This window comes from Orcinus orca, chromosome 2, assembly GCF_937001465.1.
Source record: "Orcinus orca chromosome 2, mOrcOrc1.1, whole genome shotgun sequence".
In the NCBI taxonomy this organism is placed as follows: Eukaryota; Metazoa; Chordata; class Mammalia; order Artiodactyla; family Delphinidae; genus Orcinus; species Orcinus orca.
Genome location: NC_064560.1, coordinates 153,787,867 through 153,806,483, shown reverse-complemented (window position 1 = coordinate 153,806,483; position 18,617 = coordinate 153,787,867). Strand labels below are relative to the sequence as shown.

At 33.2% G+C, this 18,617-nt stretch overlaps 1 protein-coding gene across 1 annotated transcript in view; it reads right to left on the bottom strand.

Moving 5' to 3' along the window:
- GPR137C (G protein-coupled receptor 137C) overlaps positions 1–18,617 on the bottom strand; it is a 55,623-nt gene that overhangs the window by 2,923 nt on the left and 34,083 nt on the right. Inside the window, exons 4-6 of the mRNA XM_004279356.2 lie at positions 2,649–2,798; positions 1,288–1,413; positions 1,000–1,118 (exon numbers count right to left, since the gene is read on the bottom strand). Of these exons, the coding sequence (XP_004279404.1) occupies positions 1,000–1,118; positions 1,288–1,413; positions 2,649–2,798 (395 nt within the window). The remainder of the gene's footprint in view (positions 1–999; positions 1,119–1,287; positions 1,414–2,648; positions 2,799–18,617) is intronic.

The window sequence follows — 18,617 nt, the reverse complement described above, 5'->3', positions numbered from 1 at the left end:
TGTAATAAGTCATGTTGGCATTTTTAGTTTTCAATGAATTTTATAATACAGTTAGTATCGAATATATTGAAATATGTTCTTTGCTAAATAACATAATGGTTCTCTACAAAATGCAATGACTTTTATCTAATATCCTTGATTCTATATCACATATTAGAAAATAATGAATTAATACCACTCAAAACTAGTAGAACTTGATTATCAGATAATAATAACAATATAGTGCTTATTATGTAGTAGGTTCTATTCTAAGACATGTTTGTGTGTGTGTATATATATGTGAATATACATACATATGTACAGTATGTTTACACACACACACACTCATTTAATCTTTACAACCATCCTATCAGATAGGTTCTATTATAATCCCTATCTAACAGATGAAAACAGACTAAAAAAACTGAGGTTAAGTAACTTATCCAGATGAAGTAAGGATTATAGAAAATGCTACATCAAACTCAAAGCATTAAGGCTTTACATCAAACTTTTACATCAAACTCAAAGCATTAAGGTGTGCATTAAGGCTTTCTCTTTGCACTGCCACATAGCTAATGGTATGGACTTGCAAAGATTTTGGAACAAGTAGGGCACATGAAGATTTTCTATGGCACTAAGCTTTGCAAGAGTTTATCTAGGGTTTCTCTGTGGATTTTGAACAGCAGACTAGATATGGAAACGTATAAAATCACTATAATAGTATTTCTTCCCTGCTCACCAACCCCCATCAGCTCTGAACTAACAAGGAATCCTGCAATGAAATGGTACCATTTTACCCCCAAAGGCATTTCTCAAATAAAGGTAATATATGGGCTTAGAATCAGATGATAATTCTTTATAGTACAGGTCCCATCATGGGTTTAACATCTACTGTTCTAAGCTCTAATGTTAAATGATCTTATTTATTGACATATATCAGCAAATCACCCTTTTCATATTTGGGTTAAAGCTTAGATTTGTTCTCTTGAATCTATGTCAGTACTAATTCAGTACATCTACCTTCCTTCTCTTGAACTTCCCAGTCTTGGCAAGTCATCATCACTATCATATCGTCTTGGATTGTCAAAGAAGTATGCTCTGGAACTGTAACTGTGACTATTTATCATGCCAGCAGGTGCCTGTGAACAAAGTATTAGATAGCATAAGAAGATTTACTTTTCAACTAGGAAAGGAGGCCTGGATCTATAATGCTTTTTAGTCTTTGCCAAAAATAGAAAATCAATATAAATGTTCCATTATTTTTTAAAATAAGGAGAACAAACATTAGGTAATATTATGACATCATACCAAGTTCTGGTTTAATCTCTGTGCCCGGAAAAACAGTACCACCGACCATGCTGGCACATGTTCCCACAGAAAGAGGACCATTCCAAATACTATATACTCTTCTCCACTTATGTCTTTTACATGAGCCTGTAAATAGAATATGGCAGAGCAATTTTAAAATCTGTTTTATGTGTAAGAAATCACCCTCCACAATCAACTTGCTTCAGGTAGGGTAAGTTAAAACATCAACTTACAAGCACATAAAACTCTAAATTAATTTTCTATATTTTATGGTTTCTCATGTAGTGATATTTACCCTTTAAAGGTCATAAAAATGCTTTGCTATTAAGTAGAATAAAGAGGTACTAACTTTTTCAATACATCAATTTATGAAAATATTTTAAATACATGGGTAATGGGGTAGACAGTTTAGGCCCCATAGTCTAAGGAGAATTATAAAAGAGACTACTGGTTCCAGCTGCTCCAAAGGCAAAATAGTTACACTTACCCTGAGTTATACCTGTAGAGAAATGTAACATGCAAGTCGCTCAGCTCTGTTGCTATTTAAAAACATGCTTTTGGGCTTAAACTCCATGTTGGATTTGTTTCTATTCTAATAGATGTGGGAAGAGAGAAATGGGAAAAGGAGTGAAGGGAATCTGCTACATGGAACCACACGTGAAAATTCCTTCTTAGAAAGGTAACTGAAATTCAGATAAAATAGTATCCCACAATGCCTTAAATTCAGTACAAAGTTAAATTAATATAAATAAAGATATGACATGTACCCATGTCAAAATGTACTTCTAGGTAAAGGATGGAGAATGCTGGGAAGTCAAATATGCATAGCTAGGACACCAGGAATCACTACAGAAAACACCTGGACATCCAAGGAACTACGAATGCTCTCCCATTATCAAGACTGATAATGCCAGATTTTCATAAGTCATACATCTAAAACTGAACCAAATATCTAGGTTATATGTAGCTCTTGGGTAAGAGAGAATTAATTTCATCCTAACAAATTAAATATATAACCATATTCACTAGCTAATGACAGGCAACCAATTTATCTAGAGATATTTAAATACTATCCTTTAAAAACTAGTAAAATAGGTTTATGACCAATAGATTTAAGGCACTGTTAGTATTATTAACAAAAAGAAAAGAAAATATTACTTTGAGAGAAGTTCTCTCTGAAGAATGATTTCAAGTGCCACATATAAATGAGGATTTTTAAACATAGAACTTTTAAGTATGATTACTGATAGTAGCTAGAGAGTCCATAAAAGTGTTCGTAAGTCAAACACTTAAAACGTTCTCCTAGTCAGGCTAACTTCATTATCATACACTTAGATTGGCAATACATGCTAGGTACTTACCTTATCTGAAAGATTATCCCAGCCATAATTAAATGGACTTTCTAATGTATCCTGAGATATGGTGATCACCACCAAATTATAACATGCTCTTGAAGAGTAGAGAAGAATGACTACAGAGCCTACGACAACAGTCTGGCACAGAGACATACCCTAAAAGAAAAAAAATTCATCATCATGAAACCCCGCACATTTGTCAAGACAGGCCATTCATCCATATACAATATAGTCACCTCTTGCAATGCACTCCTAGAAAACACTGAGTGAGCACCAGTTGAAATAAACTCTTGATTATCTTGCTTTACAATTCCTATTTTTAGAACCACTTGTGTTTAAACTACCCTGTTAATACAAATAAGTTCTTTGCCAACTTGCCCAGTGGCAGCTGGAGAATGATTTTTTTCTGCCAAGATTACCTTAAGTAGTATAGGAATAAACAACTTGGCAAAAGATCTGAGCTTTAATTGATGTTAATCAGAGAGGTAGTTTTGTCATAATGAGAAAAGAATGGGAAATAAAAGCACTAGTCTATTTGACACACTTAATTTCCAGTAAGATGAAAAATTAAAATAGAAATACAACTCCTGTGCTATTTGCTTTGTTCTATTAGATTCTGTTAGTTGATGTTATTCCTCTGTTGATGCTGTTATGTTGATGACAAAATGATGCAGGCACCCAAATGCACTTTCAAATCCAAAATATTTTATTACTAAGCCTTTCACCATTTCCCCAAATACTGTAAATTGAGGGAAATTTGTCCTTCGTTTTTTGTTCAGAACTTTATCAAGAATGGTCAACTATTTCAGAAAGGCATGAAACTGACAACAATACTGCTTGTGGTATGTAAAACACCAAAGCAACACACTTGTAACAGTGTGCATTTATAGCTGTCTCAGTCACAATTTCTATGTATAGATACAAGCATCTGACTACTACATCACCCCAAATTTACATACTGAAATATTTATTAATTACTTTCCTTTTATTTCCTCTTTATATTACAGTTAGGGCAATTGCACTGAACATTTGAGGTTGTGTGTGTAGTTATGTTAAACAATCTATTAATTTCAGATAGACATAGGTTATTAAAATGTTATTAGAAGGGGTCACTGGGTTTGGTAGGATTGAGAACCATTATTATAGCTGATTTCCTTACAAGAACAACACATTTTAGAGGTATATGAGAAGAAAGCAAACTAAAAGATGAAATATATCTTAAAAGATGTTGAAATAGCAAAAGAGTACCTTCTCTGAGCTGACCTACTACCATAGCAAAAAGGATGTGTGAAAATAAATAAAATTCTAGCAAGATTAAATTTTTTAATCAAGGCTAAAATTTTCTACAATGTACATTTTTATTTTTGTGAATCCCCCCAAAAATGTTGTTAATAAAAAGCTGATCTAAAAGCAATCCAGTTTCCATTTTAAAAGTACTATATTATTAAAGAAAAGTTAGGTAGCAAGAAAAGTTAGAATGCTGTAAGCGTTACTGTCCTTTAATATAACCATAAGTAAATTTACAGTCACTGCTTTGAGATATAAAGTGACTGCTAAAAATACATCTTATAATATGGAGATACTCTGCTTATACTTGTAAATACTATAAAAACTACAAAAGTATGAGAAAAGAGCAAAGAATAATATCAAAGCAATTAATAAAATTGCAGTCAAATTACATACATATAACAGAGAAAGAAGCCCACCGATTTAGAAAACAAAATAAGATCCTTCTCACAAAATACAGGATTATAAAACAAAAGATAAGGATTCAGCCACCTGGAAAGTGCTCTCGAAAAGTTAAAGAAAATCTTCCTAAACTGAAAAGTCATGACAAACAATTCCACTCAGGAGCAATCCTCAAGGAATGATTCTCCCTTCCTCCACCTCTGACATCTACATACCACATTTTTAGAAATTCCACACTTGACAAGTAAAGAAGAGTTAGACCTCACTCCAGCATGCATATCATTGACTAGAGTTCAGTATTTGTTTACAGGTATTTTTAGATGCAGATATGCAGAAACCTCAACTTACCATTCATTGAGTTTTGACAAATGTGTATACAAATAGAGAACATTGCCATCACTCCCGAACGTTCCCTCACATCCCTTCCCCATCAGCCAACTCCCCAGCGCAAATACTCTCCTGCTTTTGTCTTTTACCACAACTTAGTTCTGCCTACTCTAGAACTTCACATAAATGGAATCATAGGATATGAACTCCTTGTGTAAGTATCATTCACTTAGCATAATGTTTTGAGATTCATCCATGTTATTGGATGTACCAGTAGTTAGGTGTTTGTATTGCTGAGGTGGACTATTAGGGTGACCAATTCCTGGTTTGCTCATAAGTTTCCTATTAAAAAAAAGTTTCCTAGTTTTAGACTGAAAGTCCCACGTCCCCCCAAACTTCTCAGTTCCAGGCAAACCAGGACAGTTAGCCACACTAATTCCACTGTATAATTACATGAGTTTGTTTACGTGAGAATTTGTTTATCCATTTTTTCTGTTGATGGACTGTTTCTGAACGTTCTTATTCAAATCTTTTTCTGGACATACGCTGCTTTTACTTCTTTTAGGTAAATATCTAACAGTGGAATTGCTGGGTGATACGGTAGGTATAAGTTCAGCTGTATAAGAAACTGCCAGATCTTTTTCCAAAATGGATGTACTTCCAACAGAGTATGGGAGTTCCAGTTGTTCCAATTCCTAGACAACATTTGGGCTTGTCAATCTTTTTCATTTTAGCCATGCTGGTGGATATTTTGGTTTTAATTTGCATTTCCCCGGGTGACTAATGATATTGTGCTTATTGGCCATTTGTATACTTCTTTGTGAAAAGTCTGTTCATATCTTTGACCTTTTTTTTTTTTTTTTTTTTTTTTGCAGTACACGGGCCTCTCACTGTTGTGGCCTCTCCCGTTGCAGAGCACAGGCTCCGGACGCGCAGGCTCAGCAGCCATGGCTCACAGGCCCAGCCGCTCCGCGGCATGTGGGATCTTCCCGGACCGGGGCACGAACCCGTGTCCCCTGCATCGGCAGGCGGACTCTCAACCACTGCGCCACCAGGGAAGCCCTCTTTGACCATTTTTAAATTGGGTTGTCTTTTTGAAAATTATTGAGTTGTAGGTGGTCTCTACGTATGCTGGAAATGAGTTCCTTATCAGATGTATGTATTGCAAATATTTTCTTGTGAAGTCTGTGGCTTGCCTTTGCATTTTCTTAGTCTTGTCTTTTGATGGGAAATTTTAAATTTTAATTAAGTCTAGTTTATGAATTTATTCTCTTGTGATTACTTTCAATGACCTGCCTAAGAGACCTTTGCCTATACCCAAATTGTAAAGAGAGTCTCCTGTGTTTGGTTTTAAAACTTTAGAATTTTTTCAGTTATATTTAAGTTTGCGATCCATTTTGAATTTGTGTGTGTGTGTATAATATGAGATGGAACTAAAGTTTCATTTTATTTCATGTGGATAACCAGTTCTTCCAGCACTACTAGCTAAAAAGACTTCCTTTCCCTTTGAATTGCTTTAGCTTCTTTGTCAAAAATCAAAGACTATATAAGTGTGGATTGTTTCCAGGCTCTCTATTCTGTTTCATTGATCTGTTTTATGCCAGTAACACACTGTCTTAATTACTGTAGCTTTATACTAAGTTTCAAAGTCACGTAGTCTAAGTCCTCTTCTTTTTCAGAGTTACCTTCTGCACTGTTCAATATAATAGCCATTAGCCACATGTGAGTACTTACATATTTACATTTAAACTAAATTAAATTAAAAGATCGGTTTCTTTCGGACTAGCCCTCTTTCGAGTGCTCAGTAGTCACATACTGAATAGTGCAGATATAGAATATTTTCATCATCGCAGAAAGTTCTATTGGAAAGTGCTACTTTTTAAGTATTTTGGGTCCTTTTTATTTCCATATAAATTTTAGAATAAACTTGTCAATTTCTATTTTTTAAAACCTCAAGGTAGTATTATGATTGGGATTGCATTGAATTTATAGATCATTTTGGGGAGAATTGCTATCTTAATAATACTGCATCTTCCAATCCATGAACAATGGTCTTCATTGATTTATGTCTTTTTTAATTTCTCTCAGTATTATTTTATAGTTTTTAGTATAGAGGTATTGCTTGTTTTTTGCAAAATTTATTCCTAAGTATTTTGTTTTTTTATGCTATTAATGTTATAGAATTGCTTTTTGAATTTCATTTTCTAACTGATTGCTCCTGGTATATATGAAAATACAATGTAATTTTCTGAGAATTTGCTAGTAGCTGTTTAGTAGATTCCTTAGGATGCTTTACATAAACAATCATGTTATCTGCAATTAGAGACAGTTTTACTTCTTAATTTCCAATTTCATACCTTTTTCTTTTTGTTTTATTAGAATATTGAATAGAAATGGTGAGAGTGGGCATCCTTGCTTTGTTCCCAACCTTAGGGGCAAAACATTCAATACTTTAAGTATGACACTGATTGCAGGTTTTTTACAGACCTCCTTTATCAGATTGAGGAACATTCCTTCTATTCCCTATTGGCTGAACATTTCATTGTTGTTATTTTTAAATCATGAATTTTATTCATGTTATTAAATTTTTAATCATGTTATTTTAAATCATGAATTTAAAATTCACGGTGTTGAATTTTGTCAAATGTTTTTTCTACATCTATTCAAATGATTATTTGGTTTTTCTCCTTTGTTCTCTCAATGTAGTGAATTACAGTGACTGATTTTCAAATGTTAAACCAATGTTGCATTCCTGGGATAAACTCTTTTTAGTCATGATGTATTATCCTTTTTATATGTTGCTTAGATTCTGTATCTCTAAGTATAAGGGGTACTAGTGTATAATTTTTATTTATTTATCTATTTTTAATTTTTTTTTTTTTGCGGTACGCAGGCCTCTCACTGCTGTGGCCTCTCCACTGCCGAGCACAGTCTCCGGACGCGCAGGCTCAGTGGCCATGGCTCACGGGCCCAGCCGCTCCGCGGCATGTGGGATCTTCCCTGACCGGGGCACGAACCCGTGTCCCTGCATCGGCAGGCGGACTCCCAACCACTGTGCCACCAGAGAAGCCCCTAATTTTTATTTGTTTAATAATGTCTTTGTCAAGTTTTGGTATCAGAGTAATGCTGTTCTCATAAAACATGTTAGGAAGTGTTCCTTTCTCCTCTATTTTCAAAAGAGTTTTTTTACTATTGGTGTTATTTCTTCTTTAAATATTTGATAAAATTAACCAGTGAAACCATCTAGGTTTGGAGTTTTGGGAGAAATTTCTGATAACAAATTCAATTTCTTTAATAAATATGGGGCTATTTATATTTGGTATTTTATCTTTAATTAATTTTGTTATGTTGTATTTTTTTTTAATTTGTCCATTTCATCTAAGTTGTCAAATTTATCCACAAGGAGTTGCTCATAATATTCCCTCATTTTTCTTTTAATGTCTATAAGATCTATTGTGATTGTCCCTCTTTTATTCATGGTATTGGCAATTTGTATTTTCACTCTGCCTTTTTTGGTACATCAAATTTGTTGACCTATTAGAAGAATTAACTTTTGGCTTTAATTTCTCCATAGTTTATTTTCTGTTTCACTGATTTCTATTTTTACCTTTATTATTTCAGTTCTTCTACTTACTTTGGGCTTACTTAAAAAGAAAAAACAAAAAACTTTTTCATAGTTTCCCCCAGCTTTTTCTAAGGTGAAACCTTAGGTCACTGATTTTATATCTTTCTCCTTTTCTAATATAGCATTTAAAGCTGTATTTTTCTCTTCAAGCATTATTTTAGCTGCATCCCACAAATATTGGTATATTGTTTTTCACTATTCTTCAGTTTGAAATATTTTCTAATTTCCCTTGTGATTTCTTCTTTTTCCCATGGGTTATTTGTAATTATGTTGCATAATTTCTAAATATTTGGATTTTTAAGAAGATATCATGTTGTTATTGATACTTAATTGCATTGTGGCCAGACTACATTCTTTGATTCCAGTCCTTTTCATTCTTTGATTGATACCTGTCTTATGGCCCACTGTATGGTTTATTTTGATGACCACTTCCATGATCAACTGAAAGGAATGTATATTCTCCAGTTATTGGGAGTCAGTTGGCTCAGAGGTGTTGATAGTGTTGTTCAGATTTTCTATGTCTACTGATTTTTTCTTTTATCAACTTCTGAGTATGGGGCATTAAAATCTCCATCTATGATTGTAGAGATTTTTCCCCCTTTTTTTCTATTTGGTAAGTCTTTTTTCCCCTCTTTATTCCTACTATTTGGCTTCATGTACACATTTATGATTTTTATGTCTTTCTGATGAAATGTACTTCTTTATATTTGGTAATATTCTTTGCTTACCTTTTTATATCTGGTAATATCCTTTGTCTTGAAGTCTCTTTTATCTGATATTAAAGTGCCTTCTAATACTTACTGAATGAATAGTATATTAGTTTCCATCTAATTATTTTTAACTTATTATCTGTCTTTATATTTATTTAAAGTGCATTCCGGAAGCCAGAGTATAGATGGGCCTTGTTTTTTTAGAAATTCATTTTGACAGTCTCTACATTTTAACAGGAGTGTTTACTCCATTAACATTTAATATAATTAGTGATATGTTTAGATTTAGGTCTTACATTTTACTATTTGCTTTCTGTTTGCCCTTCTTGTGCTTTGTTGTTGACATTGTTTATTTGTTGTTCCTCTATCCATCATTTTCTGCATTCTTGTGGGTTAACTGAATATTTTTTAGAACTCCATTTTAATTTATCCATTGAACTTTTAACTATACTTTTCTATTTCTTTGTTTTGTTTTGTTTTGCTTTTTGCCTTAAGTGGTTGTTCTAGGGCAACAGTTCTTAAAGTGTGGTCCAGGGACCTTAAAGATCAAAATCAAAATGATTAAAAAAAAGAGTAATAAGATGTTATTTGCCTATTATATTCTCATTCTCTTTTGTATATACAGCAGAGTTTCCCAGTGGCTCTATGATATATGATGGTTTCAACACTCTGTGTACATGTGTGTTCTTGTGTTTTCTAGACTCCTGATATAATAGAATTAGGGTATAAATATATGCATTTTCAGAGATTAACTCAGCTTGTTCTCTGTACCTTTACTGGGTTCTTGTTAGTTTTCTTTGGTTATACCTGCTATATCTGATAAAACCTCATTATTACCAAACAAGTAGTTATTTTGAAATCCTAAGATTTTCCTTGTATCTACATGGCAGCACAACAAGAATACGTACAATTTACAGATTTGTTTTGTAATATTTAAGAATTTCTTTCAAACACCTAAAATTTTTTAATTTAATATTAAACTATTTTAGAAATTAATAATTTTACTCTAAGATGAAAAATTTATAATTTTTTTCATATTTAAGAATGGATTATTGGCTGAGGATTGGGGACTTACTGTTTCATTGGTACAAAATTTCAGTATGGGATGATGAAGATGTTCTGGAGATGGATAGTGGTGATGGTTGCACAACAGTGTGAATGTACTTAATGCCACTGAACTGTACATTTAAAACTGGTTAAAATGGTAAATTTTATGTTACGTATATTTTGTCACAATAAAAAATATTTTTCTCTACATACAGCTTCTTTGTTTACCTCTAAGATGCTGAGAAAGATGAAAGTGTTAGAATTCTCTGGTTCAATGAAGAAAGAAATCTACATCAAAGTAATTGGGTGAAACTGATTTCTTGTTTTGTTTTATCAAATGAAGTGCAATGGAAACTAACTTTCAATAGGTTTTATAAACATTAATAATTTACCTTATTGTGTCTGCTGTGACAGAACATTATGTCCAAGTTAAGCTGCAGCATCATTTTGAGACCAATCATTCAGAGTTTCAAGCACAAGGAATTGAAATTTTAAATGCAGGTGTGGTGAGCACTTTAAACACCACGAATTGTTTTTATTACTTTCCAAACTAGAAATTAAAAAGCCACTCAGGCATTTTACAGGCTAAATTACTATATTGCATTGGCTGGCGAAGCACTCATAGTAGCTGAGAGACTAGTAAAGCCTTGTACAGTTAATATTGCTGAATGCCTACTGGATGAAAAGTCCATAAAAGAAATTATGGCACTGTCATTTTCCAAGATAGAAATTCACTGATTCAAAGATTTAGCTGAAAACATAGTGATTTAACGTCTTGTCAATAGACTTGTATTTTTGCCTTACAAATATATTAATCTGATATAGAAGGACTAATTTTGTTTATATTCATTAATTATATTCATAATTTTTTTATATTCAAAATTCATTCAGCATTTTGTTTATATTCATTCAGTAGCAACTAATCATCCAAGAGGGCATTCTTTTATGTCAATGCCTGAGAAGAAACACAAGTAGTACTGAAATATTCAAAGTGTTGAAAATTCTTCTGATTGTTTATCCTGGGCCAATTGTACTGATAATCTCACTAATGGTACAAAAGTAATGGTGGGTAAAACTTTCGGTCTTAGCACAAATCAATGCAGTGTCACCAGACTGTATTGTATTCTTCACTACTATGCACTCCCAGTTAAAAAAGAAAGCTTCACTTAAGAATCTCCTTGATGAAGGGACTTCCCTGGTGGTACAGCGGTTAAGAATCCACCTGCCAATGCAGGGGACACGGGTTTGATCCCTGTTCCAGGAAGATCCCACCTGCTGTGGAACAACTAGACCTGTGAGCCACAACTACTGAAGCCCGCTCACCCTAGAGCCTGTGCGCCACAACTACTGAGCCCGAGTGCTGCAACCACTGAAGCCTGCGCACCTAGATCCTGTGCACCGCAGCAAGAGAAGCCACTGCAATGAGAAGCCTGTGCACTGCAACAAAGAGTAGCCCCTGCTCTCTGCAACTAGAGAAAGCCCACGCGCAGCAATGAAGACCCAATGCAGACAAAAAAAAAAAAAAGAAAAGAAAGAAAAAAAGAATATCATTGATGAAGCAGTGAAAATATTTATTAAATATTGACCCTAGAGTACGTGTCTATTTAATATTCTGTGTGATGAAATAAGACACGCACTTAAAGAAATTCTGCCGCATCCTGAAGCATAGTAGTTGTCTTGAGGAGAAGCACTTATGTGATTACTTGACTTGTGAGCTGAACTAACTACTTTTTTCATGAAATCCCATTTTCTACTTAACAGACAACTATGGCAGACAAACAATGGTTATTCAGACTTGGTTAATGGGCATATATTTTTTGAAAAATAAATGAAATGAGCCTGTCATGTCAAAGAAAACATCTGACAGTATTTATAGCCAATGATGAAATACGAACTTTCAAGTGCAAATCAGAATTTTTGAAAACTTGTAAGCATTTGTATCCACTGTAAGACTGGCAGCTTCCCAAAACTTAAATACTTTTCTAATGAGATTGCTGGTGATATTAACAAATGTGATTTAGGTTATTGTCTAATGAAATGTATCAACATTTTGAAGATCTGTGACCACTCTTTTCTAATGATCAATGCATGATGTTACAAACTCATTCAAAGTGCAAGATAGACCAATGGAGAGTACAGAAAGTTCACTAATATCATTTTAGATTCCACACGGCAACTAACCTTTAAGAAACCTCCACTTCAGAGTTTTGGTGTAGTATTAAAGAAGAATATCCACAATTATCTGAAAAGGCTATTAAAATTCTCCTCCATTTTCCAACTACATATATTTGTGAGGATGGATTTTCTTCATATACTTCAACCTAAACAACATATCACAACAGATTGAATGCAGAAGCAGACATGAAAATCCAGCTGTCTTCTATTATGTCAGACATTAAAGAGATTTGCAAAATGTATAACAATGTCAATCTTCTCGCTTTTTATTTTTGTTTTGGAAAATATAATTATTTAGCATAAAATGTTATTCGTGTTAACATATAATGGATTTATTATTGGCATTTTAAATCAATAAATGAATATTTTTAAAATTTCTCAATTTTTTTTCTAAAATGTATATATAGGTAGATATAATCTACATAAACAAAAGCTCTTTGGGGTCCTCAATAATTCTTAGGAGTGTAATGGGAGCTTGAGACCAAAAAGTTTGAGAATCACTGCTCTAGGGATTATAATATATATCCTTAACTTTTCATAGTCTAAGCAATAGTTAATATCATACCACTGATGTAAAATGTGAGAATTGCAACCATATAGGCCCTGTCCTTGATGCTACAGTGCTATAGTTGTTATATATACTATATAGAGAATTATGTATTATATCTACATATGTAAGCCTCACATGTTATAATTTTTGCTTTGCACAGTCACATTTTAAAGAAATTAAGAAATTATATTTACCCACATATTTATTATTTCTTGTGTTCTTCATTCCTTCCTGAAGAGCTAAAATCCAAGCCGATTTTATTTCCCATCAGTCTGAGAATTTTCTTAGCATTTCTTGTAGTATAGGTCTGTCGATAATGAACCCTCTTAGTTTTCTTTTATCTGAAGATGTTTTTTATTTCTTCATCATTCTTTATGAATATTTTCACTTGATGTAGATTTCAGAGTTGACAGCATTTTTCTTTCAGCATTTCAAAGACATTGTTACCAAGTTTTCTGGCTCCATTATATCTGATGAGAAGTGAGTGATCATTTGAATCAATGTTCCCTTATGTATATGTCATTTTTCTTTGCTCTCAAAATTTTCTTTTTCTTTTTGGTTTTAAGCACTTTGAGTACAATGAACTTAGGTAAGATTTTCTATATATTTATCCTGATTGGGCTTAGTTGAGCTTCATGAAACTATAAATTTATGTCTTTCATCAAAACTGGAAAATTTAGGTCATATTTCTTCAAATATTTTTTTCCAATCTCATTTTCTCCCTCTTTTCCTTTGGGAATTCCAATTATACATAATTTGGCCCTGAGGCTCTGTTCATTTTATTATCATCTTTACCCCCAATATCCTCTGTTCTTCAGATTGGATAATTTCTGTTGATTTAAGTTCATTGACTCTTCTTTCATCTCCAATCTGCTGCTAAGCACAACTAGTGACTATTTAAATATTGTATTTTTTAATTCTAAAATTTCTGGTAGTTTTTAAAAATAGTTTCTATTTCTCTGAGATTTCTTATTTATTCATTCATTCAAGTATATTTTCCTTCACATCCTTGAGCATATTATAAAATCTTTGTCTGATAAATCCAACATCTGGGTCATCTGTGGGGGACTGCCACCAATGATTGCTTTTTGAGTTTTGATTTTTGTTCTTGAGTATGAGTTAAATTTTTCCTGTTTCTTCATATATCTAGAGACCTTGGATTGTGTTTTGGACATTGTGAGTGCCATGCTTTAGAGTCTGGATGCTGTTATAGTCCTCTGAAAAGTATTGATTTTTCTTTTTTTCCCTTAAATTTTTTTTAAAATTTATTTTTAGCAAATAATTAACCTGGCTAGACTCAAATCCCAAACTATCTCCCATGAATGGATAGCAGCTGAAACCTCAGTTCAATTTCTTTATCCTTAACTGTGCTGCTGCTTGGAGTATGTCCTGCACATGCTTAGTTCAGGTATCGGATAAAAATTTGGCAGAGTTCATAATCAGAATTTGGAGCTTCCTCTATCTGGCTATCTTCTTCCCGAGATTTCCCACTCACTTTCCATCTGGAATAGTTTCTTGAATTTTGTCCTATGATTCTTCAAGCAAGTAAAATAGAAGGTTTCTCTTCAAGTTTTGGCTGCCCCATGGATGGGACTTTCCCTCAGGCTAGAAGCTGTAAAAAATAGGAAACTCACTGTGTCGGTTCCTTCTTCTAAGGGGTTGCTCTCCAGTGCTTTCAGTGCTTTTTATATTTTGTCCAGAATTTATCTTTGCTTTCTGTAGAAGGTTGGGTCCAATGGAAGCTACTCAGCCAATACCAGAAGTAGAACCCTGCACATAGTTTTTGAATTCATCTCACAAACGCTACTTCCATTTTGAAATTAGAATGAAAAATAAGAAAATAAGGTAGTCTCAATTAGTAAATTTTAAAATGTATTTTGATAATTATATGGCCTAAAACAGTCTCAAAAAGAGTTTCACTGTGCTAAGACACAATGAAATTAGATCTCTGGCTCCTATGACCCTACCATTACAGAATAGATGGCTTTTAGTGGATGGACCTTATGACCATGGAAAAATAAAAAATTCTGAAAATGCTGGCTGGTCTAGTAAAGGAGCCTAGAAGTACAAGGGAAAGCTACTTGAGCTTAGGAGTAGGTAAAAGATATAAACCCAGGGTTGTAAGCAGGGATTTTTCAAATGGGATAAGTGTGTGGAGGGTTGGCTCAGCAGCAGAGTAGAACAGAATAGGAAATAAGACTTGGAGTATAAGAACTGGAGGAATGAAAGCAGTAAATTAAAGACGTACCACAGCTTAAGATAGATAAAGAAAATCCCAGTGACTCAGGAGAGAAATTATAACAGAATATTGGGAAGGTGGCAATAATTCCTATTACAGAGGATGATGCAGCCTCTATTTTTTTTTTACCACCATCCTCACCAAATTCTGGTGAAGTCATATTTCAGGGTGGTGGAAGTGAGACATTAATGGCATTTTAGCCTATTTCTTTAATTATGGCCTAAATTACCATACACTCCTTCTTTAGTCTTATAGGATCAGCTGGTCTGCATGAAAGATCAGAAATGTTGTTTAGCTGAATGTTACTGTGTCTCTGCAAGATGCTAATGATGCCTCCATCCTAATACATTAATTAATATGGCTCAAGGATTGAGTGAACATGGGACAGAAAGGTTTGCATAGTAATTAAAACTGTTAGACATTCGGGAGAGAGAGAGAAAATGCATTATTTGTAAATGGCTAACTGGGCAGGGAGATAAGCTGACCTTGAGTCAGATAATGATTCCTTTTACACTCTTATGCAGGTATAAAATTGTATGTGTCCTTGACCAGAGATGTAAGGCTGAAAGCTTAACTTTTATTCCCACCCCACCTTTGAGTGGTCTTTCATGTAGATAATTCCAACTTGCCATTATAGGGACTAAGCATCTACCATCGGTTTATACCTTTTTGTGCCAATCGGTTATTTTTTCCATTAAAAATGATATGTCTCCTATATTCTTATAAATATGCTTATTTTTTTCTAAAATGGAAAGGAATATTAGAATAAAAATAATTTTATTGTATGCATTTTAATGTTAAAAGTTATAATTCTGATAAAAGTAAATAATTTCAAATATACCACAGAAATCATACAAATAAAGGCAAAGCAAACAGCAATAAAAAACCTTAATGGGAGAAAAGGACCAATACCAACAATCATATCAATAAATATAAATTATTTGTTTACACTATAAAGAGTTTATATAAAAAAAACTCTAAAATATTTTGTTTAAAGTTAATGAGACATACTTGAAGTGTAAGCAACAGACAAAAACTTAAAAGCTAATATCAAGAAAAGAAAAAAAATCAAATAAAAAAGCCATTACATAATTTTAACAATACATGTTCCAAAAATTTCTAAGAAAAATGAGTTAAACAATGAAATGTAATCTATCAGAGACTTCAATCCTTACAAAATCTGTGTGGGATGGGATATAAATAGAGTCAAATAAAATTACAATAAATTATTTAAAAGAGAGATCCTGTTCTTCAGGTAATCCTTATTCTTTTACACCGTTCCTTTTGAGAATTTGATTACATATATAGGATCTGTCTCCAGATACAATTTGCCAAAAATTTCAGGTATTCAAGAACTTCCTGAAGCTACATTACCATCCCTTAGTACACATTAGGATAATAATGGCTAACATTTGTAAGTTAGCGCATTCCCAAGTGCGAGGTATTATACTAAATACTTTATATGCATTTTAATTTAATTCTTATAACATCTTTATAAGGTAGGTACTACTTTTACCCTCAAACAGCCTCTGAGATCAATACTGTCATTATTTCCATTTTACAGATCAGGAGAGTGACGCTTAGATGTACTGTTACTTGTGCAATGTCATACAGCCAATGAGCAGGAGAGATGGTATTTATTTAGATCATTATCTATCTGATCCCAGGTTTCCAGCTCTTAATCACTATGATATACTGTCTCTCACTAAGGTCTTTTCATATTAATTAAAAAATCAATATACCTGAAAAAGAGATATAAACATATCCCAAAGTATATCCAATCCCATTTTTCATTTATATCACCCTCATTGCAAAAGAGAATTTGAAGTAGTTACAGAGATACACACAGAATAAAAAGTAAACATAGGAATGTGCGGGGGTGGGGGTAAGAAAGTGAGATGAAACTAGAGGTAGACCCAGAAACAAAAATGAGTATCATAAGGTCATCTACGATTGATATAAAGGTGAGTCACATATTTGTTTCTGAACAACATAGTAGCCAGGGAAAAGAAGAATTTAATCAATAATGTTTTACCTAGTACTGAATTGGAGGAAAAGATCTTTTCTAGGGAACACTGATTGTATGGACAATATTCTTAACAACATAATACAGTAGAGACTTTAAGATAAATGTTTCTTACAAGAATTTCATACATATTTCTTGACGTAGGCCAAAGCATAATGTCACAGTATATGTTGGGAAAGACAATTCTATCCAGGGTACAATGCAGTCTCAGAATACAACTCTATAATGAACTGGATTGGGCAGAGGAGAAGATATGGAATAGACAGGGAAATGGACAGACTGTACATACTTCAGGTAATTTTTCCAGCAATTAAGCCTTTGAATTTAACAGTTGATAGTAAATTTTTTCTAACAAGAACCTGGAGTACAGAAATTCTACATTGTTTAGTAGGCCACATTCGTATGCATGGACAATCAAGCAGAGGGTAAAACTGATAATTTCTTATGGAGGTTAGGGGGCCTGAAGAGGACAGATATCTGAATTTTAGACTTTCCACCAAAGGGAGTGTAAAGATAGTATCTATCTATATGTAGAGATAATGTGTAATTCGCACTGATGTGTAAATATGTAGTATTTGAGACATGGCTGGAATCCAAACGGAAAAATTTTCTTTGTTTTTGTTAAATAAGAATGTTGCTATAATATAGCGATATTATGGAAAGTTGCCAAGGCAGTACTTGAGAAAACATATTGCTCTTAATACCTTTATTAGTTTACAAAATAATAAATTAAGCATCTATATAAGAACATAGATATGGAACAAAGGAACAAAAATTAAAAAATGAAAGAGCAGAAATAAACTATTCAAATTGACAATAACTAATATTTAAAACGCAAGTTAGAGTTGCTACTTTGAAAAAGAACCAAATCACAGCACTGGTCTAGTTGCTAAAAGAATAAAATTAAATTTAAAAGAATTCAGATAGAGAGTTATTTCTAAATTTTATTCTGGAGATGGAGGAGAAGGGACCAAATTGAGGTCATAAAAAGGGGTAACATTAGAGTTATGCCTTTAAAGTTGGGTAAGATAAGGACAAACAGGAATAGAGCACTGGGAGGGAAAAACATTCCTGGAAGATGAAACGGCCTAAGGATATACAGACAGGGAAGCATACTGTGTGCCATTTAGAAATAAGGTAGGTAAGACTGGTTGAGACAAATCATGGAGGATCTCATTGTCACCAAATATGTAGAAGAAGGAAGGAAGAATAAAGAGAAAAACAGACTGAAGTCTGAACTTTAAGGAAACTCTCTGAGAGACAGCCAGAAACAAGGTCAGTTTGAAAGTGGAGGATATAAATGCTCAACAGACATTTGTTGATGGAATAAAAGAAATGGCCATGACTATATGTTGTTATAGAAGTCAAAACACAAAAATGAGCCTAGTGATTTTACAAAGAGAATGTGAAAGCAAGATGACGTACTATTTGAATAAAGAAGTTTATACCCTAATTAGGAAGACCAAGAACTACAGAACATAGAATAAAAATAATCGAATATCTCATATTATATTTACCTTTATAGGTGTGTATTTGAACATGTTTCTCTGTAGTGTTCCTAGAGAATTCTGAATGCATGTACCTTTT